This window comes from Salmo salar, chromosome 18 (assembly GCF_965601325.2).
Source record: "Salmo salar chromosome 18, fSalSal1, whole genome shotgun sequence".
Classification (NCBI taxonomy): Eukaryota; Metazoa; Chordata; class Actinopteri; order Salmoniformes; family Salmonidae; genus Salmo; species Salmo salar.
In genome coordinates this window covers 49230161-49253691 of record NC_138308.1, presented here as the reverse complement: position 1 = coordinate 49253691, position 23531 = coordinate 49230161, and the positions used below count along the sequence as shown (strand labels likewise).

Genomic DNA, 23531 nt, shown 5'->3' with positions numbered 1-23531 from the left:
GCACCATCGAAACTTAACTAAGCATGCTGACACCTGAACTGCCTCCTTGTTAACAAGCATGGTGGTGGCTGCATCATGTTATGGATATGCTTGACATCGTTAAGGACTGGGGAGTTTTTCAGAATAAAAATAAAATGGGATTGAGCTAAACACAGGCAAAATCCTAGAGGAAAACTGAAGCAGGTTTTCTTTATACCAGAGACTGGTAGAGGAATTCACCTTTCAGCAGGACAATCTAAAACACAAGGCCAAATCCACACTGGAGTTGCTTACCAAGAAACCAACATTCACTGACTTAAGTTTTGACTTAAATCTACTTGAATATCTATGGCAAGACTTTAAAATTGCTGTTTAGCCATGATTCCCAACATCTTGACAGAGCTTAAAGAATAATGGCTAATGTTGCACAATACAGGTGTGGTGAAGCTCTTAGAGACTTGCCCAGAAACACTCACAGCTGGAATCGCTGCCAAAGCTGTTTCTAACATGTATTGATTCAGGGAAGTCTATGTTTGTTATTTATTTTCTATTAATCTTTAAAAAATGTTTACAAAATAAATCAACTTTGACATCAAGAGTATTTTGTGTAGATTGTTGATAAAAGAAAATGACAATTGAATCCATTTGAATCCCACTTTGTAACACAATAAAATGTGATGCAATCCAAGGATACTTTCGCAAGGCCCTGTGTTTATGACGCAAGGTGATTTGTACATCAGTCCGTCTCGATTCGCCTTTCAAGTCGGCTTCAATGTCGAAGGCGCCTAATGAGTCACCTATACTCAGCAATACATCGTGTTTTCCACTCATTTATTTAACTTGGGACCATGCCAGTATGTCATCATTGACACATTTTCAGTAGATTGATGTTTCTTAATGAATTAGCTGTTTTGTTTGATTGGCCGATCAGACTGTAGCTGTGTGTGATGGCCGTTCGGGACATTGGCCATTGGAACATGAGTAGGCCAGTAGTTCCTAGCTGTTCTTTCTACCTTTTTTTCCCAGATATTTTCAATGGACAAACATCTAAACTTTCCAGCTACACGATTGTAAAGCCTCAGCTTATTCACAGGAGATGGGCAAGAGATGCCGACAGACTTCCTGAATCGGGAAAGGTAAGATACATCTACAGGTCTCCCAACTCGTGGTTTGAACACACGATGGTAAATGACGACTGGTGTATTTTCATGTGACTGTGTTGTTGTTGCAACTCATTTCAGACTGAAGAACCCGATGAACGTTCTTATTCACTGATCATTGACAACAAGGAACATTTCCTCCATCTTAAAAAGAACACGTAAGTCAGTTTATCTTCTATTACATACTAGTAATGACCTTAAGGTCACACAATTATATTCTTGTGGAGTGATCGGTGTATTTTAATTTTTTCTTTTATCAGAGAGTTTTTATCCAAAAGCTTTGTTCAGTTTTCCCATGATGCCAGTGGGAATCTGATGTCTACATATCCTAAACCTGATGTAAGTAGCAGAGACTACATTACAGAATGACATTGGGTGGATTGTAAGGGGAGACTCGGGTGGGAGGGGGACTGACAAGCTGGCTGGGGTTGGAGGGGGACTGACAAGCTGGCTGGGGTGGGAGGGGGACTGACGAGCTGGGTGGGGAGGGCTAGGCACGATGCGAGGGGTGGGGGGGTGGATAGATATAGATATCTATATATCTCACTACCAGTCAAAAGTTTGGACACACCTACTCATTCCAGGGTTTTTCTTTATTTTTACTATTTAATACATTGTAGAATAATATTGAATATATCAAAACTATGAAATAACACATATGGAATCATGTAGTAACCAAAAAAGTGTTAAACAAATCAAAATATATTTTAGATTCTCCAAAGTAGCCACCCTTTGCCTTGATGACAGCTTTGTACACTCTTCGCATTCTCTCAACCAGCTTCATGAGGAATGCTTTTCCAACAGTCTTGAAGGAGTTCCCACATATGCTGAGCACTTGCTGGCTGCTTTTCATTCACTCTGTGGCCCAACTCATCCCTAACCATCTCAATTGGGTTGAGGTCGGGTGATTGTGGAGGCCAGGTCATCTGATGCCGCACTCCATCACTCTCCTTCTTGGTCGAATAGCCCTTACACAGCCTGGAGGTGTGTTGGGTCAATTGTCCTGTTGAAAAACAAATGATAGTCCCACTAAGCCCAAAACAGATGGCGTATCGCTGCAGAATGCTGTGGTAGCCATGCTGGTTAAGTGTGCCTTGAATTCTAAATAAATCATGGTCAGTGTCACCAGCCAAGCACCGTGACACAACCTCCTCCATGCTTCACGGTGTGAACCACACATGCTGAGATCATCCGTTCACCTACTCTGCGTCTCAGACACAGCGGTTGGAACCAAAAATCTCAAACATGGATTCATCAGACCAAAGGATAGATTTCCACCAGTCTAATGTCCATTGCTTCTGTTTCTTGGCCCAAGCACACCTGTTAATTGAAATGCATTCCAGGTGACTACCTCATAAAGCTGGTTGAGAGAATGACAAGAGTATGCAAAGCTGTCATCAAGGCAAAGGGTGGCTACTTTGAAGAATCTAAAATCTATTTTGATTTGTTTAACACTTTCTTTGTTACTACATGATTCCATATGTGTTATTTCATAGTTTTGATGTCTTCACTATTATTCTACAATGTAGAAAATAGTAAAAATAAAGAAAAACCCTTGAATGAGTCCAAGCCTTTGACTGGTGCTGTACATACATACGTTTTGACTGTATATTTCCACATGGTGGTATTAAATTACATGCCTGTTTATAGCTGCCTGTCACTTGGTTGTGTGTGTGTGTCAGGTCCATTGTTATTACCATGGGGATGTGGAGGATCATGAAGAATCTTTGGTCGCCCTCAGCACCTGCTCAGGCCTCAGGTCTGTCCCTCATTCACTTATATATAATAATACTAACTCTCAGTACCTACTGACCTCAGGTCTGTCTTATATTATAATAATATATGCCATTTAGCTTTTATCCAAATCGCCTAACAGTTATGTTGCGTTCATACACTAACAGTTGTGCGTGCATACATTTTTGATCTATGGGTGGTCGTGGCAATCACACCTAATATCCTGGCGTTGTAAGAACCATGTTCTACTAACTGACCTACAGAGGACCTGGAGCCATGTTCTACTAACTGAACTATAGAGGACCTGGAGCCATGTTCTACTAACTGAACTACAGAGGACCTGGAGCCATGTTCTACAAACTGACCTACAGAGGCCCTGGAGCCATGTTCTACTAACTGAACTACAGAGGACCTGGAGCCATGTTCTACAAACTGACCTACAGAGGCCCTGGAGCCATGTTCTACTAACTGACCTACAGAGGACCTGGAGCCATGTTCTACTAACTGACCTACAGAGGACCTGGAGCCATGTTCTACTAACTGACCTACAGAGGACCTGGAGCCATGTTCTACTAACTGACCTACAGAGGACCTGGAGCCATGTTCTACTAACTGAACTACAGAGGCCCTGGAGCCATGCTCTACTAACTGAACTACAGAGGACCTGGAGCCATGCTCTACTAACTGAACTACAGAGGACCATGCTCTACTAACTGAACTACAGAGGACCATGCTCTACTAACTGAACTACAGAGGACCATGCTCTACTAACTGAACTACAGAGGACCATGCTCTACTAACTGAACTACAGAGGACCATGCTCTACTAACTGAACTACAGAGGACCATGCTCTACTAACTGAACTACAGAGGACCATGCTCTACTAACTGAACTACAGAGGACCATGCTCTACTAACTGAACTACAGAGGACCATGTTCTACTAACTGAACTACAGAGGACCATGTTCTACTAACTGAACTACAGAGGACCATGTTCTACTAACTGAACTACAGAGGACCATGTTCTACTAACTGAACTACAGAGGACCATGTTCTACTAACTGAACTACAGAGGACCATGTTCTACTAACTGAACTACAGAGGACCATGTTCTACTAACTGAACTACAGAGGACCATGTTCTACTAACTGAACTACAGAGGACCATGTTCTACTAACTGAACTACAGAGGACCATGTTCTACTAACTGAACTACAGAGGACCATGTTCTACTAACTGAACTACAGAGGACCATGTTCTACTAACTGAACTACAGAGGACCATGTTCTACTAACTGAACTACAGAGGACCATGTTCTACTAACTGAACTACAGAGGACCATGTTCTACTAACTGAACTACAGAGGACCATGTTCTACTAACTGAACTACAGAGGACCATGTTCTACTAACTGAACTACAGAGGACCATGTTCTACTAACTGAACTACAGAGGACCATGTTCTACTAACTGAACTACAGAGGACCATGTTCTACTAACTGAACTACAGAGGACCATGTTCTACTAACTGAACTACAGAGGACCATGTTCTACTAACTGAACTACAGAGGACCATGTTCTACTAACTGAACTACAGAGGACCATGTTCTACTAACTGAACTACAGAGGACCATGTTCTACTAACTGAACTACAGAGGACCATGTTCTACTAACTGAACTACAGAGGACCATGTTCTACTAACTGAACTACAGAGGACCATGTTCTACTAACTGAACTACAGAGGACCATGTTCTACTAACTGAACTACAGAGGACCATGTTCTACTAACTGAACTACAGAGGACCATGTTCTACTAACTGAACTACAGAGGACCATGTTCTACTAACTGAACTACAGAGGACCATGTTCTACTAACTGAACTACAGAGGACCATGTTCTACTAACTGAACTACAGAGGACCATGTTCTACTAACTGAACTACAGAGGACCATGTTCTACTAACTGAACTACAGAGGACCATGTTCTACTAACTGAACTACAGAGGACCATGTTCTACTAACTGAACTACAGAGGACCATGTTCTACTAACTGAACTACAGAGGACCATGTTCTACTAACTGAACTACAGAGGACCATGTTCTACTAACTGAACTACAGAGGACCATGTTCTACTAACTGAACTACAGAGGACCATGTTCTACTAACTGAACTACAGAGGACCATGTTCTACTAACTGAACTACAGAGGACCATGTTCTACTAACTGAACTACAGAGGACCATGTTCTACTAACTGAACTACAGAGGACCATGTTCTACTAACTGAACTACAGAGGACCATGTTCTACTAACTGAACTACAGAGGACCATGTTCTACTAACTGAACTACAGAGGACCATGTTCTACTAACTGAACTACAGAGGACCATGTTCTACTAACTGAACTACAGAGGACCATGTTCTACTAACTGAACTACAGAGGACCATGTTCTACTAACTGAACTACAGAGGACCATGTTCTACTAACTGAACTACAGAGGACCATGTTCTACTAACTGAGCTACAGAGGACCATGTTCTACTAACTGAGCTACAGAGGACCATGTTCTACTAACTGAACTACAGAGGACCATGTTCTACTAACTGAACTACAGAGGACCATGTTCTACTAACTGAACTACAGAGGACCATGTTCTACTAACTGAACTACAGAGGACCATGTTCTACTAACTGAACTACAGAGGACCTGGAGCCATGCTCTATTAACTGAACTACAGAGTACCATGTTCTACTAACTGAGCTACAGAGGACCGTGCTCTACTAACTGAGCTACGGAGGACCGTGCTCTACTAACTGAGCTACGGAGGACCGTGCTCTACTAACTGAGCTACGGAGGACCGTGCTCTACTAACTGAGCTACGGAGGACCGTGCTCTACTAACTGAGCTACGGAGGACCGACCATGCTTTTTGTATTTGTAGACCTGTACACGGTTCTGTTTTATACCACATTCAGTGTTCCAATGAGAAGGCTTTCAGTGTCTCTCAACAAGGAAGTTGTCCAGTCCTTTCATAATAGTTTCCTTGTTTGTCTAACCAGTTATCCTGACTTTCCCTGTCCTCTACTTACATTTACATTTTTTACATTTTAGTCATTTTAGCAGACGCTCTTATCCAGAGCGACTTACATACATTTCATTTCATAAATGTTTTGTTCCCGTACTGGTTCCCCGTGGGAATCGAACCCACAACCCTGGCGTTGCAAACATGCTCTACCAACTGAGCCACACGGGACCATCGCTGACTTCAGCTTGATTCGAGGAAATGTTGTTAAACCATTGTGGTGATCTGTGAATGAAAAGTAATTTGTCACCAATCTGTCTGTTGCACTTCTTCTTCGTAGGGGTGTCATTCTCCTCGGCAACCAGAGTTATGGGCTGGAACCAATCAAGCAGTCGACAAACAACGAGCACCTCCTCTACCGCCTGGAGCACAGCCAATCGGAACCCTTTGTCTGTGGAGTGACCAATGAGACGTCGCACACTGAGAGTCACTCGCCTTTCCACCCTTCCCTCTCGATGACGGCACTTTTACGGGTTGGAATGTTTCCGTTACGCAGCGTAGCAGAATATAACAGATATTAAAGTGTTTTCAGGGTGAATGTACTGGATGTCTGTCAGACTAAACATGGATGCGAGTGGAAGTACCAGTCTCAATAAGGACTTTCTTTTCTTCTTCTTAACAGAGGAAACGTAATTTACCTCAGACCAGATACGTGGAGTTGGTGTTGGTTGCTGACTTTCTCAGGGTAAAGTACTTAGTATTTTGTTCAAATTTTGATAGATGATGTATAGGCCAACTCAGAGGTTTTCCGACCTCTCCTCTTGGATGCCCAGCCGTTCCATGTAGTTGAACTGTTCCCCAGCTAACACACCTGATTCAACTTGTCAACTAGTCATCAAGCCCTTGATTTAGATAAATCAGGTGAGTTAGTTCAGGGTTACAACAAAATTGTGATAATGTTTGAGGGTCCTCGAGGAGAGGTTTCAGAACCACAGAATCAGAACCAGAATGCTACTCCAATGGGTTATATTATAATGTATTCCTACATGATGATCAGCTGACTGAGTTCTGCCTCTTTCTGACCATGTCCACAGTATACCTACAAGAAAAAGAACGAGACAGCGGTGCGAGAGGAGATGGTGGAACTAGCCAATCTGCTGGATGGGGTGACAAAACATCTTTCCCTCTCTCTCCCTCTCTCGCTACTCAGTCTCAAGCAAACAACAATGTTACACTGAAACTGTACTTCCTCAGTCCTCTTCATCCTCATTGAGACATAAGGCTACAATGAGCTCTTCACCCAGGAGAAGCTAGAGAAAGTAGTAGACCAGGGATGTTCAAATATTACCCTGGGAGGTCCGGACTACTGCTGCTTTTCTGTTCTGCCTGATCATTAATATCACCCCACCTGGTGTCCCAGGTCTAAATCAGGCCCTGATCATTAATATCACCCCACCTGGTGTCCCATGTCTAACTCAGTCCCTGATTAGAGGGGAACAATTAAATAAGTGGCTTCCAGGTCGAGATTTGAAGGTAGTAGACAATCAAATGTATTTATAAATAAAGCCCTTTTTACATCAGCAGATGTAAACTCCCTAGAAGGGCAGGAACCTAGGAAGAAACCTGGAGAGGAACCAGGCTCTGAGAGGGTTTGAACTCCCTAGAAAGGAAGGAACCTGGAGAGGAACCAGGTTCTGAGGGGGTTTGAACTCCCTAGAAAGGAAGGAACCTAGAGAGGAACCAGGCTCTGAGGGGTGACCAGTCCTCTGGCTCTGGCTGTGCCGGCTGGAGATTATAAGAGTACATGGCCATTAAGTGAAGATGACCAGCAGGGTCAACTAATAATTACAGTAGTTTATATAGGGTGCAACAGGTCAGCTACCAGGTCCAGATTTGAATTTGAGGGTACTAGACTATTTGGCTGTGTGTCTGTAAAATAATTATCATAACGTGATATATTTTCTATGTAATGTTCTGTATTCATCTCCAGTATTATAAGAAGTTGAATATCCGCGTGGTGCTGGTAGGCCTGGAGATCTTTAAGGAAGCCAACCCCTTCAGTGTAGAAGGCTCTGCAGGGGAAGTGTTGGGACGGTTCGTCGACTGGAGGAAGACGGCGCTGCTACCTCGGATCAGGAATGATGACGCACAGCTAATTGTGTGAGTGGAGAGATGTCGCGTTGCGTCAATTCAAATCTGGTATTAGAACAAATTATTTGGCAAAGAGTAACTCAAGTTTTCTTTGTTCTTTAATTATTGCAAACACTTGAATGGTAAATATGTTGTTCGTATATATACGGTCTCACTGACACCACGCAGGGCAGACAGAGAAGAGAGCGTCACATCCTTTTGTTCTCCCTTATATACTCTGACAGAGATAGTTCCCGCTCAATGCTGCCCTGTCAGGGCGAGGATGAGCGTGGTTTAAACTTCCTCATCCTAACGTCGGCGTGCAGGCAGGTCCCAGCCTAGTGACGCACTTCCTGTCGCCGGGTGTAGTTCTTGTCTTCAGCAGTTGATTTATCCGTAGTTTATATACTTAATATTGTAGCATAGCTTCCCCAGTATATTATATAGGTTATGCAAATAGCCAGTTCAACCCTAACAGAGATGTATGGTTCTGTTTGGCTCAGTTGGTAAGAGAATGATGCTAAATAGGGTTGTGGGTTCAATTCCCATAGTGATCACACAAAACAGTCTGCTAACTGGTATATTCTGTTGTATTTTATATTTGCATATGTCAGTACATTTTATTTACGTTTGTCTCCTTTTTATTTAGTTCCATTTTAAGATTTGAATACCTCTGGTGTATAGTCTTTAGCCAGGTCTGTGATTTAATATCTGACGACAGACTATATCGTGTGTTCATCTATAATACTGAGCAGTTTGTCTCCAGTCACTCCATAACAAGGACTAGTTGATAGATGTTTTAAATTGTGTCCCCGATACCCAATCATCTTAAACCCTACGAGGTTCTGGACCACTGCTGGGTTTTCTCCTCTACCTGACAGTCAATATCACCCACCTGGTGTCCCAGGTCCAACTCAGTGGAGGAACAATGAACTAAAGCAGTGGAACTGGCTTCCGGGCCCACAGTTGAATTTGAGGGTTAAACTCTCTAATGTAAGTTGACTGTAGTGTCGACTGATGGGAGTTGGAATGTATTTTCTGTCATGTAAACCGATCTTCAGCTACAATACTTGTTCTGTAATGTTTGACATGTTTTATATGTTTCCCCAGTGGTCTGTTAGTTGATAATCTTTGTTTTTTCCTGTAATGTTTTATATGTTTCCCCAGTGGTCTATTAGTTGATCATCTTTGTATTGTCCTATGTGTTTTTCTCTCTCTGTTTCCCCAGTGGTCTTGCAGGAGCGTATGGGGGAGGGATCCTTGGCATGGCGTTCGTGGGAACAGTGTGTTCGATGGCCACCGCTGGAGGAATCAATGTGGTTAGTAGTGATAGGTTTGGCTTCTAAGCTTCATGTCTTATTCATCATTTAGGTGTCTTATTCATCATTTAGGTGTCTTATTCATCATTTAGGTGTCTTATTCATCATTTAGGTGTCTTATTCATCATTTAGGTGTCTTATTCATCATTGGGTGTATAGTAATTGCCATGGTGGGGGGGGGGGGTGTATTTTTTGCCATTGGTGGGGGGGGGGGGGGGTGTAGTATTTGCCATTAGGGGGGGGGGTGTAGTATTTGCCATTAGGGGGGGGGGGGTGTAGTATTTGCCATTGGGGGGGGGGGGGGTGTAGTATTTGCCATTAGGGGGGGGGGGGGGGGGGGGTGTAGTATTTGCCATTAGGGGGGGGGGGGGGGTGTAGTATTTGCCATTAGGGGGGGGGGGGGGGTGTAGTATTTGCCATTAGGGGGGGGGGTGTAGTATTTGCCATTAGGGGGGGGGGTGTAGTATTTGCCATTAGGGGGGGGGGTGTAGTATTTGCCATTAGGGGGGGGGGGGTGTAGTATTTGCCATTAGGGGGGGGGGGGGGTGTAGTATTTGCCGTTGGGGGGGGGTAGTATTCGCCATTGGGGGGGGGTGTAGTATTCATCATTGGGTGTAATAGAGACATGAGGGGAGCCATAAGGAAGCTTGGGAGGGGCTGAGATCACATGTAGCAGTACTGATAAGGAGAGGAACTGTTTAAGGCCCATATCACTCAGCTCCCTGACAGGCAATAATGATGCACTGTTTAGTGATGAGGAGGAGACTTCACCCAAAGTGGGGTGTACATATACTACCACGGGTGGAACCATGTCTTTGTCTAATGCAGCTGTATTGACCCTCTGGGAAGAATTAACTTGGTTTAAAGTTTTCATTAGTTTCTGTAGGTTTAAATTCTCAAGGGTACAAACTCTAACAGTAGACAGTACAACTTACCCTTGTAGCAGACGAGCGCATAAAGCACGTTCCAAACTGGAAGCCCGCGGGCCAGATACGGCCGTTCAATGCAGCCGGCAACCCCCTGAAGGTTGATGTCAGTCTCATTTTAAAATCTTGTTAGTTGAAGCTAGAGAGATCTGTTTGTGCATTGGATGTGTCTCAATCCATCTGCGGTGTAAGGTGACAGCGCTAGGAGCCGTGTTTGTCCGACCACCATTTTCACATCCTGAAAATCTGTCTTCTCTCACAGGCATGTTTCAAACTCCAGGCCCGCAGGCCGGATACTGCACATTCAATGCAGCCCCGCAGGCAGTTTGAGTTTAAAGCCCCCATGCAGTCTTTAAAAAAATATATATACAAAAATAATTTCATGAAAAGAACTCCAAATATATATTTTTTTCAGGATTTATTTCCCTGTTCTTCCTTTTGCCATTGAAGTACTCAGTCTGATTGTGTGGGCGTGTTGATACACATTTTCTTTCATAGCCCTGATTTGGTGGACATACACCACCCCCCCCCCCCCCCCCCCCCCCCCCCCCTCAGAATAATCAGATTGTGATGTCATGCTGTGGGCCGAACCTCCATCCCACCTGACCAGGCTGATATTCCAGGAGTAAAATAATAACGATCTCACACTAAAAGAGCATTATCATAATTATCACTATTTCAGTGTTATTTCGACCTCAGTGTGGAAATATAATCATAAAAAAATCTGGAAAATGCACAGCAACTATTATTATTATTAGTTTTTTTGCTTTTTTGGGGGGGGTGAGATACAATTTAAATTTACATTTGAAATTACTGTAGTCCAATGAAACGGCTTCCTTTCTGGCATAGTGTTTTTGTCCTTACATCTAGCACACTAATCCTTGTAGCAGCTAGCCAGGACCCTAACACCTAGGAGGCTAATCATTGTAGCAGCTAGCCAGGACCCTAACACCTAGCAGGCTAATCATTGTAACCTAGCCAGAGACAGGACCCTAACACCTAGCAGGCTAATCATTGTAACCTAGACAGAACCCTAACACCTAGCAGGCTAATCATTGTAACCTAGCCAGGACAGGACCCTAACACCTAGCAGGCTAATCATTGTAACCTAGCCAGGATGCTAACACCTAGCAGGCTAATCATTGTAACCTAGCTGAAGTTGTGGTTGTTAGCGTTGTGAGGTCGTGTCAGCCACCTGATAGGTCTAGATTATTCATGAGTCAGTCAGATGTAGAAGACAATAGTGCAGTTTCTCAGACACACCATCTCTGCCTCCCAAATGACACCCTATTGCATGTGTCCCAAATGACACCCTATTGGATGCGTCCCAAATGACACCCTATTGGATGCGTCCCAAATGGCACCCTATTGGATGCGTCCCAAATGGCACACTATTGGATGCGTCCCAAATGGCACCCTATTCCCTTTAAAACACTACTTTTTACCCCGGAGCCTTGATCAACAGTAGTGCACTATAAAATAATAGGGTTGCCATTTGGGACTTAACTCATTAATAACACGGGAGTTAATCTGCTAAGGAAATGTAACAGGTAAAACCAGTCCACGATGACGAAGCACAGCGTCTGTGTTCATTCCACAGATTCTTCTTTGTGTTGTAATGTACCGTGTGTAAATACCGTGCTCCAACAGCTCCTGCTAACATTATAGTATTCAGAGTATCTTCAACTCTTTTTGTGCTTTTTGGTTTAAATCAAATGTCATTTCTTCTTAAACCTTTTTGGTTAAAAAAAAATCTAAATCTGAACAGCATGTGGTCTTCTACCAAATGTTCTTCACAGTATAGTGGAGACAACCTGGGCTACGTCTCGACTGTAGTGGCCCACGAGATGGGCCATAACCTGGGCATGAATCATGACAACGGCCGCTGTACCTGTAATGGAGGGAGCTGTATCATGGCTGCCTCGGCAACGTAAGTTAAAGTACTGCCCAACTGTCATCACCACAAACTAAAGCAACATTTTCTTTAGCGTTGTCTTTTCAGAGGCCGTCTGCTGTTCAAACTGTTTGTTGAACTATATTAGCTGTAAGGTTGCCACTGTATTGGTCAACACTATTTACACTCACCTGCTGAGTTACACTATATATACAAAAGTATGTGGACACCCCTTCAAATTGGTTAATTCAGCCACACCCGTTGCTGACGTGTATAAAATCTAGCACACAGCCATGCAATCACCATAGACAAACATTGGCAGTAGAATGGCCTTACTGAAGAGCTCGGTGACTTTCAACGTGGCACCGTTATAGGATGTCACCTTTCTAACAAATCAGTTTGTCAGAATTATGCCCTGCTAGAGCTGCCCTGGTCAACTGCTGTTATTGTGAAGTAGAAATGTCTAGGAGCAACAACGGCTCAGCCACGAAGTGGTAGGCCATACAAGCTGCCAGAACAGGACCGCAGAGTGCTGGAGCTAGTAGCGCGTAAAATGGTCTGTCCTCGGTTGCAACACTCACTACAGAGTTCCCAACTGCCTCTGGAAGTAACGTCAGCACAATAACTGTTGGCCGGGAGCGTCATGAAATGGGTTTCCACGGCCGAGCAGCCGCACAAAAGCCTAAGATCACCATGCGCAATGCCAAGCGTCAGCTGGAGTGGTGTAAAGCTCTCCGCCATTGGACTCTGGAGTAGTGGAGACGCGTTCTCTGGAGTGATGAATCACGCTTCACCATATGGCAGTCCGACAGACAAATCTGGGTTTGGCGGATGCCAGGAGAACGCTACCTGCTACATTGCATCGTGCCAACTGTAAAGTTTGGTGGAGGAGGAATAATGGTCTGGGACTGTTTTTCATGGTTCGGGCCCCTTAGTTCCAGTGAAGGGAAATCTTAACTCTCCAGTGTACAAAGACATTCTAGACGATTCTATGCTTCCAACTTTGTGGCAACAGTTTGGGGAAGGCACTTTCCTGTTTCAGCATGTCAATGCCCCCATGCACAAAGCGAGGTCAATACAGAAATGGTTTGTTGAGATCTGTGTGGAAGAACTTGACTGGCCTGCACAGAGCCCTGACCTCAACCCCATCGAACACCTTTGGGTTGAATTGGAACGCAGACTGAGAGCCAGGCCTAATCGCCCAACATCAGTGCCTGACCTCACTAATGCTCTTGTGGCTGAATGGAAGCAAGTCCCCGCAGCAATGTTCCAACATCTAGTGGAAAGCCTTCCCAGAAGAGTGGAGGCTGTTATAGCAGCAAAGGGGGGGAACAACTCCATATCGATGCCATGATTTTGGAATGATATGTTTCACAAGCAGGTGTCCACATACTTCTGGCCATATTGATAAGTGTATGTCTCATAGAAATGGAGTCATTGATTGTGACTGACAATGATTCCATCGGTATAGTATTCATGTACAGCGTTGTCTGTCTTCCCCTCTCAGTGGATCCACCCTCTTCAGTGACTGTAGTGCCTCTGACTTTGAGCGTCTGGTCCTGCGTGGAGGAGGTCTGTGTCTGTTGAACCAGCCCTCCCAGTCCAACATCGTCTCTGTGGCTAAATGTGGCAACGGCTTGTTAGAGGAAGGAGAGGACTGTGACTGTGGAACGCCCCAGGTACTCTCTTCCTGTCTGACTTCCTGTCTGACTTCCTGTCTGACTTCCTGTCTGACTTCCTGTCTGACTGCCTGTCTGACTGCCTGTCTGACTGCCTGTCTGACTGCCTGTCTGTCTGACTACCCGTCTTCCTGTCTGTCTACATGGTGCCTCACCCATGATACTAGTGGAAAAAGTGACCTATTGAACGGCTTTCTATAATGCTTCATTCGTTGATTCATTCACACATTGATTGATGTATAATTGATTCAGAATGATTTTCGTAATATATATATAATATTTCTAATGTTACTTTGTGTTAATGGGAGCTTTGGCTGAGTGTTGGGTTTTGGATTCATTAAGGATCCCCATTTAGTTCCTGCCAAGGCAGCAGCTACTCTTCCTGGGGTTTATTATGGATCCCCATTAGTTCCTGCCAAGGCAGCAGCTACTCTTCCTGGGGTTTATTATGGATCCCCATTAGTTCCTGCCAAGGCTACATTGAGCTGGGAGAGATTGACATGCATATTATTAATGTTAGCTTTCCGAGTACATCCAAGGGCCAGCCGTGCAGCCCTGTTCTGAGCCAATTGTAATTTCCCAAGTCCCTCTTTGTGGCACCTGACCACACGACTGGACAGTAATCCAGGTGCCGCAAAACTCGGGCCTGCCAGTGCTATAAAGGCAGAGCAGTGCTTTATTATGGACAGACTTCTACCCATCTTAGCTACTGTTGCATCAATATGTTTTGACCATGACTGTTTACAATCCAGGGTTACTCCAAGCAGTTAAGTCACCTCAACTTGCTCAATGTCCGCATTCATTACAAGATTTTGGTGAGGTTTAGGGTTAAGTGAATTATTTGTCCCAAATACTATCAGCTTATTTCTTTCTATTCTTAAACTGACTGCAGCTCTTTAAGTGTTGCAGTGATTTCACTTGCTGTGGTAGCTGACGTGTATAATAATGAGTCCTCAGCATACATAGACGAACACGGCATTTTCTCAGAGCCAGTGGCAGCTCATTAGTAAAGATTGAAAAAAAGTAAGGGGCCTAGACAGTTGCCCTGGGGAATGCCTGACTCTACCAGGATTATGTTGACGAGGCTCCCTCTGTGTTCTGTTAGACAGGTAACTCTTTATCCACAATATAGCAGGGGATGTAAAGCCAAAACACATGAGTTTTTCCAACAGCACATTATGACCAATAATGTCAGAAGCTGCACTGAAGTCTAACAAAACATCCCCCACAATCTGTTAATTTTCACATTTCTCTCAGCCAATCAGTCATTTGTGTAAGTGCTGTGCTTGTTGAATGCCCTTTCTTATAAGAGTGCTGAAAATGTTAACTTGTTTACTGTGAACTAGCATTGTATCTGCTTAAAAAAAACAAAATCCCTAAAAGTTTACTAAGGGTTGGTAACAGGCTGATTGGTTGGCTGTTTGAGCCAGTAAAGGGGGCTTTGCTATTCTTGGGTAGCGGAATGTCTTTCGCTTCCCTCCAGTCCTGAGGACACATGCTTTCCTGTAGAAGTGGCAATATCGTTCAATATTATCCTCAGTAATTTTCCATCATATGTCAGACCCAGGTAGCTTGTCATGATTTGATATACAACACTTTAAGGAATTCAAAATTACAATGCATGTATTTTATAATTTGGTCAGTTATGCATGGATGTGTAGGGTTCAGAATACTTTTTTGGCATGCCTAAATTTGCTATTCTTGCCGATGTTGCAGGAATGTACCAATAAGTGCTGTGACGCGGCCACCTGTAAGTTGACCTGGGGATCGGCCTGCGCTCAGGGAAGCTGCTGCAAGGACTGCAAGGTTAGTCCAGCTGCTGTCGGTCTTCAAAACGGTATGGATTAGGGCGCTCCCCAAACCGGACAGCAAATAAATTATTTTTAAATTTATTAAAGCAGTTTGTTGGTGGAAGGCCTAGGATTGTGTTGCGCTATTTCGTCAGAGGTTTCAACTTGAGAGATTTCAACTTTTTGATGCAATGATGAAAAACCGATTTTTGAAAAATGAATGTTTCTCCGGCCTAATTTCTCTCCATTTTCAGATCAGTGTATCAGGGACACCGTGCAGGGGATCTGTCAATACATGTGACCTCCCAGAATACTGCAACGGCTCCACATCCTACTGTCCATCTGACTTCTATATCATGGATGGGCTTCTCTGTGAGAACAACGCAGCGTATTGTTACGAAGGCCGCTGCCAGACCTACGACTACCAATGCAAACAACTTTTTGAAAAAGGTAGGCTATTGTACAAATTGAACACCGCAAAATCTGACACATTTGACTGCAGAATCTGACACATTTGACTGCACTGGCCTTTTGTAAAACAAACAAGAAAGTACTGTAACATTGTGTCTGACAGTTTAATATTTTCCTTCTTTATTTCTTAGTTTGAAATGTTAAATCTTTGATTTGTTTTTCTTTCCAGGTGCAAGCAAGGCAGCAGACATCTGCTTTCAGACTGCTAATCTAAAGGGGGATGCGTTTGGGAACTGTGGAATGACATCGTCTGGGACCTATGTGAAATGTAGTTTGGCGTAAGTGATCTGAATTTGTCATCAACATTCATAATTGATGCAAAAGTAAGATAAGAAATATTTCATTACTTACACTACCAGTCAAAAGTTTTAGAACACCTACTCATTCTAAGGTTTTTCTTAATTTTGACTATTTTCTGCATTGTAGAAAAATAGTGAAGACATCAAAACTATGAAATAACACATATGGAATCATGTAGTAACCAAAAAAATGTTAGGTGGTTGAGAGAATGCCAAGAATGTCAAGGCAAAGGGTGGCTCTGTAAAATATATCAAATATATTTTGATTTGTTTTAACAATTTTTGGTTATTACATGATTCCATATGTGTTATTTCATAGTTTTGATGTCTTCACTATTATTCTACAATGTAGAAAATAGTAAAAATAAAGAAAATCCCTTGAATGAGTAGGTGTTCAAACTTTTGACTGGTAATGTATGTCTTAGTGAATTTATATTTGTTATTTTGCCATTCACATTCTTGCCCCCGGGCGGAGTGTAAAGCCCAGACGGAGCCCAGCCCCCCGGGGCGGAGCGGAGAGCCACTACTGAGGCCTTCCCTGTCTCCACTGTGTCCCCGCAGTAATGTAGAGTTACTACTGACGCCTTCCCTGTCTCCACTGTGTCCCCGCAGTAATGTAATGTAGAGTTACTACTGACGCCTTCCCTGTCTCCACTGTGTCCCCGCAGTAATGTAATGTAGAGTTACTACTGATGCCTTCTGTCTCCACTGTGTCCCCGCAGTAATGTAGAGTTACTACTGATGCCTTCCCTGTCTCCACTGTGTCCCCGCAGTAATGTAGAGTTACTACTGACGCCTTCCCTGTCTCCACTGTGTCCCTGCAGTAATGTAGAGTTACTACTGACGCCTTCCCTGTCTCCACTGTGTCCCCGCAGTAATGTAATGTAGAGTTACTACTGATGCCTTCCCTGTCTCCACTGTGTCCCCGCAGTAATGTAATGTAGAGTTACTACTGACGCCTTCCCTGTCTCCACTGTGTCCCCGCAGTAATGTAATGTAGAGTTACTACTGATGCCTTCTGTCTCCACTGTGTCCCCGCAGTAATGTAGAGTTACTACTGATGCCTTCCCTGTCTCCACTGTGTCCCTGCAGTAATGTAGAGTTACTACTGACGCCTTCCCTGTCTCCACTGTGTCCCCGCAGTAATGTAGAGTAACTACTGATGCCTTCTGTCTCCACTGTGTCCCCGCAGTAATGTAATGTAGAGTTACTACTGACGCCTTCCCTGTCTCCACTGTGTCCCCTGCAGTAATGTAGAGTTACTACTGATGCCTTCCCTGTCTCCACTGTGTCCCCGCAGTAATGTAAAGTTACTACTGATGCCTTCCCTGTCTCCACTGTGTCCCCGCAGTAGAGTTACTACTGATGCCTTCCCTGTCTCCACTGTGTCCCTGCAGTAATGTAGAGTTACTACTGACGCCTTCCCTGTCTCCACTGTGTCCCCGCAGTAATGTAATGTAGAGTTACTACTGATGCCTTCTGTCTCCACTGTGTCCCCGCAGTAATGTAGAGTTACTACTGACGCCTTCTGTCTCCACTGTGTCCCCGCAGTAATGTAGAGTTACTACTGACGCCTTCCCTGTCTCCACTGTGTCCCTGCAGTAATGTAATGTAGAGTTACTACTGATGCCTTCTGTCTCCACTGTGTCCCTGCAGTAATGTAATGTAGAGTTACTACTGACGCCTTCCCTGTCTCCACTGTGTCCCTGCAGTAATGTAGAGTTACTACTGATGCCTTCCCTGTCTCCACTGTGTCCCTGCAGTAATGTAATGTAGAGTTACTACTGATGCCTTCTGTCTCCACTGTGTCCCTGCAGTAATGTAATGTAGAGTTACTACTGACGCCTTCCCTGTCTCCACTGTGTCCCTGCAGTAATGTAGAGTTACTACTGATGCCTTCCCTGTCTCCACTGTGTCCCTGCAGTAATGTAGAGTTACTACTGATGCCTTCCCTGTCTCCACTGTGTCCCTGCAGTAATGTAGAGTTACTACTGATGCCTTCCCTGTCTCCACTGTGTCCCTGCAGTAATGTAGAGTTACTACTGATGCCTTCCCTGTCTCCACTGTGTCCCTGCAGTAATGTAGAGTTACTACTGATGCCTTCCCTGTCTCCACTGTGTCCCTGCAGTAATGTAATGTAGAGTTACTACTGATGCCTTCTGTCTCCACTGTGTCCCTGCAGTAATGTAATGTAGAGTTACTACTGACGCCTTCCCTGTCTCCACTGTGTCCCTGCAGTAATGTAGAGTTACTACTGATGCCTTCCCTGTCTCCACTGTGTCCCTGCAGTAATGTAGAGTTACTACTGACGCCTTCCCTGTCTCCACTGTGTCCCTGCAGTAATGTAGAGTTACTACTGATGCCTTCTGTCTCCACTGTGTCCCTGCAGTAATGTAATGTAGAGTTACTACTGACGCCTTCCCTGTCTCCACTGTGTCCCGCGCAGTAATGTAATGTAGAGTTACTACTGATGCCTTCCCTGTCTCCACTGTGTCCCCTGCAGTAATGTAGAGTTACTACTGACGCCTTCCCTGTCTCCACTGTGTCCCCGCAGTAATGTAGAGTTACTACTGATGCCTTCTGTCTCCACTGTGTCCCCGCAGTAATGTAGAGTTACTACTGACGCCTTCCCTGTCTCCACTGTGTCCCTGCAGTAATGTAGAGTTACTACTGACGCCTTCCCTGTCTCCACTGTGTCCCTGCAGTAATGTAATGTAAAGTTACTACTGACGCCTTCCCTGTCTCCACTGTGTCCCCGCAGTAATGTAATGTAGAGTTACTACTGACGCCTTCTGTCTCCACTGTGTCCCCGCAGTAATGTAATGTAGAGTTACTACTGATGCCTTCTGTCTCCACTGTGTCCCCGCAGTAATGTAGAGTTACTACTGACGCCTTCCCTGTCTCCACTGTGTCCCTGCAGTAATGTAGAGTTACTACTGACGCCTTCCCTGTCTCCACTGTGTCCCTGCAGTAATGTAGAGTTACTACTGACGCCTTCCCTGTCTCCACTGTGTCCCTGCAGTAATGTAATGTAGAGTTACTACTGACGCCTTCCCTGTCTCCACTGTGTCCCTGCAGTAATGTAATGTAGAGTTACTTCTGACGCCTTCTGTCTCCACTGTGTCCCTGCAGTAATGTAATGTAGAGTTACTACTGACGCCTTCCCTGTCTCCACTGTGTCCCTGCAGTAATGTAGAGTTACTACTGATGCCTTCCCTGTCTCCACTGTGTCCCTGCAGTAATGTAATGTAGAGTTACTACTGATGCCTTCTGTCTCCACTGTGTCCCTGCAGTAATGTAATGTAGAGTTACTACTGACGCCTTCCCTGTCTCCACTGTGTCCCTGCAGTAATGTAGAGTTACTACTGATGCCTTCCCTGTCTCCACTGTGTCCCCGCAGTAATGTAGAGTTACTACTGATGCCTTCCCTGTCTCCACTGTGTCCCTGCAGTAATGTAGAGTTACTACTGACGCCTTCCCTGTCTCCACTGTGTCCCTGCAGTAATGTAGAGTTACTACTGATGCCTTCTGTCTCCACTGTGTCCCTGCAGTAATGTAATGTAGAGTTACTACTGACGCCTTCCCTGTCTCCACTGTGTCCCCGCAGTAATGTAGAGTTACTACTGACGCCTTCCCTGTCTCCACTGTGTCCCCGCAGTAATGTAGAGTTACTACTGATGCCTTCTGTCTCCACTGTGTCCCCGCAGTAATGTAGAGTTACTACTGACGCCTTCCCTGTCTCCACTGTGTCCCCGCAGTAATGTAGAGTTACTACTGACGCCTTCCCTGTCTCCACTGTGTCCCCGCAGTAATGTAGAGTTACTACTGATGCCTTCTGTCTCCACTGTGTCCCCGCAGTAATGTAGAGTTACTACTGACGCCTTCCCTGTCTCCACTGTGTCCCTGCAGTAATGTAGAGTTACTACTGACGCCTTCCCTGTCTCCACTGTGTCCCTGCAGTAATGTAATGTAGAGTTACTACTGACGCCTTCCCTGTCTCCACTGTGTCCCCGCAGTAATGTAATGTAGAGTTACTACTGACGCCTTCTGTCTCCACTGTGTCCCCGCAGTAATGTAATGTAGAGTTACTACTGATGCCTTCTGTCTCCACTGTGTCCCCGCAGTAATGTAGAGTTACTACTGACGCCTTCCCTGTCTCCACTGTGTCCCTGCAGTAATGTAGAGTTACTACTGACGCCTTCCCTGTCTCCACTGTGTCCCTGCAGTAATGTAGAGTTACTACTGACGCCTTCCCTGTCTCCACTGTTTCCCTGCAGTAATGTAATGTAGAGTTACTACTGATGCCTTCCCTGTCTCCACTGTGTCCCTGCAGTAATGTAGAGTTACTACTGATGCCTTCCCTGTCTCCACTGTGTCCCTGCAGTAATGTAGAGTTACTACTGATGCCTTCCCTGTCTCCACTGTGTCCCTGCAGTAATGTAATGTAGAGTTACTACTGATGCCTTCTGTCTCCACTGTGTCCCCGCAGTAATGTAATGTAGAGTTACTACTGACGCCTTCCCTGTCTCCACTGTGTCCCTGCAGTAATGTAGAGTTACTACTGACGCCTTCCCTGTCTCCACTGTTTCCCTGCAGTAATGTAATGTAGAGTTACTACTGATGCCTTCCCTGTCTCCACTGTGTCCCTGCAGTAATGTAGAGTTACTACTGATGCCTTCCCTGTCTCCACTGTGTCCCTGCAGTAATGTAGAGTTACTACTGACGCCTTCCCTGTCTCCACTGTGTCCCCGCAGTAATGTAGAGTAACTACTGATGCCTTCTGTCTCCACTGTGTCCCCGCAGTAATGTAATGTAGAGTTACTACTGACGCCTTCCCTGTCTCCACTGTGTCCCTGCAGTAATGTAGAGTTACTACTGACGCCTTCCCTGTCTCCACTGTGACCCCGCAGTAATGTAGAGTTACTACTGACGCCTTCCCTGTCTCCACTGTGTCCCTGCAGTAATGTAGAGTTACTACTGACGCCTTCCCTGTCTCCACTGTGTCCCTGCAGTAATGTAGAGTTACTACTGATGCCTTCCCTGTCTCCACTGTGTCCCCGCAGTAATGTAGAGTTACTACTGATGCCTTCCCTGTCTCCACTGTGTCCCTGCAGTAATGTAATGTAGAGTTACTACTGACGCCTTCCCTGTCTCCACTGTGTCCCTGCAGTAATGTAGAGTTACTACTGACGCCTTCCCTGTCTCCACTGTGTCCCCGCAGTAATGTAATGTAGAGTTACTACTGACGCCTTCCCTGTCTCCACTGTGTCCCCGCAGTAATGTAATGTAGAGTTACTACTGATGCCTTCTGTCTCCACTGTGTCCCCGCAGTAATGTAGAGTTACTACTGACGCCTTCTGTCTCCACTGTGTCCCCGCAGTAATGTAGAGTTACTACTGACGCCTTCCCTGTCTCCACTGTGTCCCTGCAGTAATGTAATGTAGAGTTACTACTGATGCCTTCTGTCTCCACTGTGTCCCTGCAGTAATGTAATGTAGAGTTACTACTGACGCCTTCCCTGTCTCCACTGTGTCCCTGCAGTAATGTAGAGTTACTACTGATGCCTTCCCTGTCTCCACTGTGTCCCTGCAGTAATGTAATGTAGAGTTACTACTGATGCCTTCTGTCTCCACTGTGTCCCTGCAGTAATGTAATGTAGAGTAACTACTGACGCCTTCCCTGTCTCCACTGTGTCCCCGCAGTAATGTAGAGTTACTACTGACGCCTTCCCTGTCTCCACTGTGTCCCCGCAGTAATGTAGAGTTACTACTGATGCCTTCTGTCTCCACTGTGTCCCCGCAGTAATGTAATGTAGAGTTACTACTGACGCCTTCCCTGTCTCCACTGTGTCCCTGCAGTAATGTAGAGTTACTACTGACGCCTTCCCTGTCTCCACTGTGTCCCTGCAGTAATGTAGAGTTACTACTGACGCCTTCCCTGTCTCCACTGTGTCCCCGCAGTAATGTAATGTAGAGTTACTACTGATGCCTTCTGTCTCCACTGTGTCCCCGCAGTAATGTAATGTAGAGTTACTACTGATGCCTTCTGTCTCCACTGTGTCCCCGCAGTAATGTAGAGTTACTACTGATGCCTTCCCTGTCTCCACTGTGTCCCTGCAGTAATGTAGAGTTACTACTGATGCCTTCCCTGTCTCCACTGTGTCCCCGCAGTAATGTAGAGTTACTACTGACGCCTTCCCTGTCTCCACTGTGTCCCCGCAGTAATGTAGAGTTACTACTGATGCCTTCCCTGTCTCCACTGTGTCCCTGCAGTAATGTAGAGTTACTACTGATGCCTTCCCTGTCTCCACTGTGTCCCTGCAGTAATGTAGAGTTACTACTGATGCCTTCCCTGTCTCCACTGTGTCCCTGCAGTAATGTAATGTAGAGTTACTACTGACGCCTTCCCTGTCTCCACTGTGTCCCCGCAGTAATGTAGAGTTACTACTGACGCCTTCCCTGTCTCCACTGTGTCCCCGCAGTAATGTAGAGTTACTACTGATGCCTTCCCTGTCTCCACTGTGTCCCTGCAGTAATGTAGAGTTACTACTGACGCCTTCCCTGTCTCCACTGTGTCCCCGCAGTAATGTAGAGTTACTACTGATGCCTTCCCTGTCTCCACTGTGTCCCTGCAGTAATGTAATGTAGAGTTACTACTGACGCCTTCCCTGTCTCCACTGTGTCCCTGCAGTAATGTAATGTAGAGTTACTACTGATGCCTTCCCTGTCTCCACTGTGTCCCTGCAGTAATGTAGAGTTACTACTGACGCCTTCCCTGTCTCCACTGTGTCCCCGCAGTAATGTAGAGTTACTACTGATGCCTTCCCTGTCTCCACTGTGTCCCCGCAGTAATGTAGAGTTACTACTGACGCCTTCCCTGTCTCCACTGTGTCCCCGCAGTAATGTAGAGTTACTACTGATCCCTTCCCTGTCTCCACTGTGTCCCTGCAGTAATGTAGAGTTACTACTGACGCCTTCCCTGTCTCCACTGTGTCCCTGCAGTAATGTAGAGTTACTACTGATGCCTTCCCTGTCTCCACTGTGACCCTGCAGTAATGTAGAGTTACTACTGATGCCTTCCCTGTCTCCACTGTGTCCCTGCAGTAATGTAGAGTTACTACTGATGCCTTCCCTG

At 45.2% G+C, this 23531-nt stretch overlaps 1 protein-coding gene across 1 annotated transcript in view; it reads left to right on the top strand.

Annotated features, from left to right (window-relative positions):
• LOC106577433 (disintegrin and metalloproteinase domain-containing protein 9) overlaps window positions 1-23531 on the top strand; it is a 37057-nt gene that overhangs the window by 2730 nt on the left and 10796 nt on the right. The window contains exons 2-15 of the mRNA XM_045701183.1: window positions 1006-1115; window positions 1221-1297; window positions 1400-1478; window positions 2822-2898; window positions 6230-6422; window positions 6572-6634; window positions 6984-7055; window positions 7880-8049; window positions 9248-9338; window positions 12064-12194; window positions 13666-13837; window positions 15554-15643; window positions 15882-16077; window positions 16268-16376. Of these exons, the coding sequence (XP_045557139.1) occupies window positions 1455-1478; window positions 2822-2898; window positions 6230-6422; window positions 6572-6634; window positions 6984-7055; window positions 7880-8049; window positions 9248-9338; window positions 12064-12194; window positions 13666-13837; window positions 15554-15643; window positions 15882-16077; window positions 16268-16376 (1388 nt within the window). The 5' untranslated portion in view covers window positions 1006-1115; window positions 1221-1297; window positions 1400-1454. The remainder of the gene's footprint in view (window positions 1-1005; window positions 1116-1220; window positions 1298-1399; window positions 1479-2821; window positions 2899-6229; window positions 6423-6571; window positions 6635-6983; window positions 7056-7879; window positions 8050-9247; window positions 9339-12063; window positions 12195-13665; window positions 13838-15553; window positions 15644-15881; window positions 16078-16267; window positions 16377-23531) is intronic.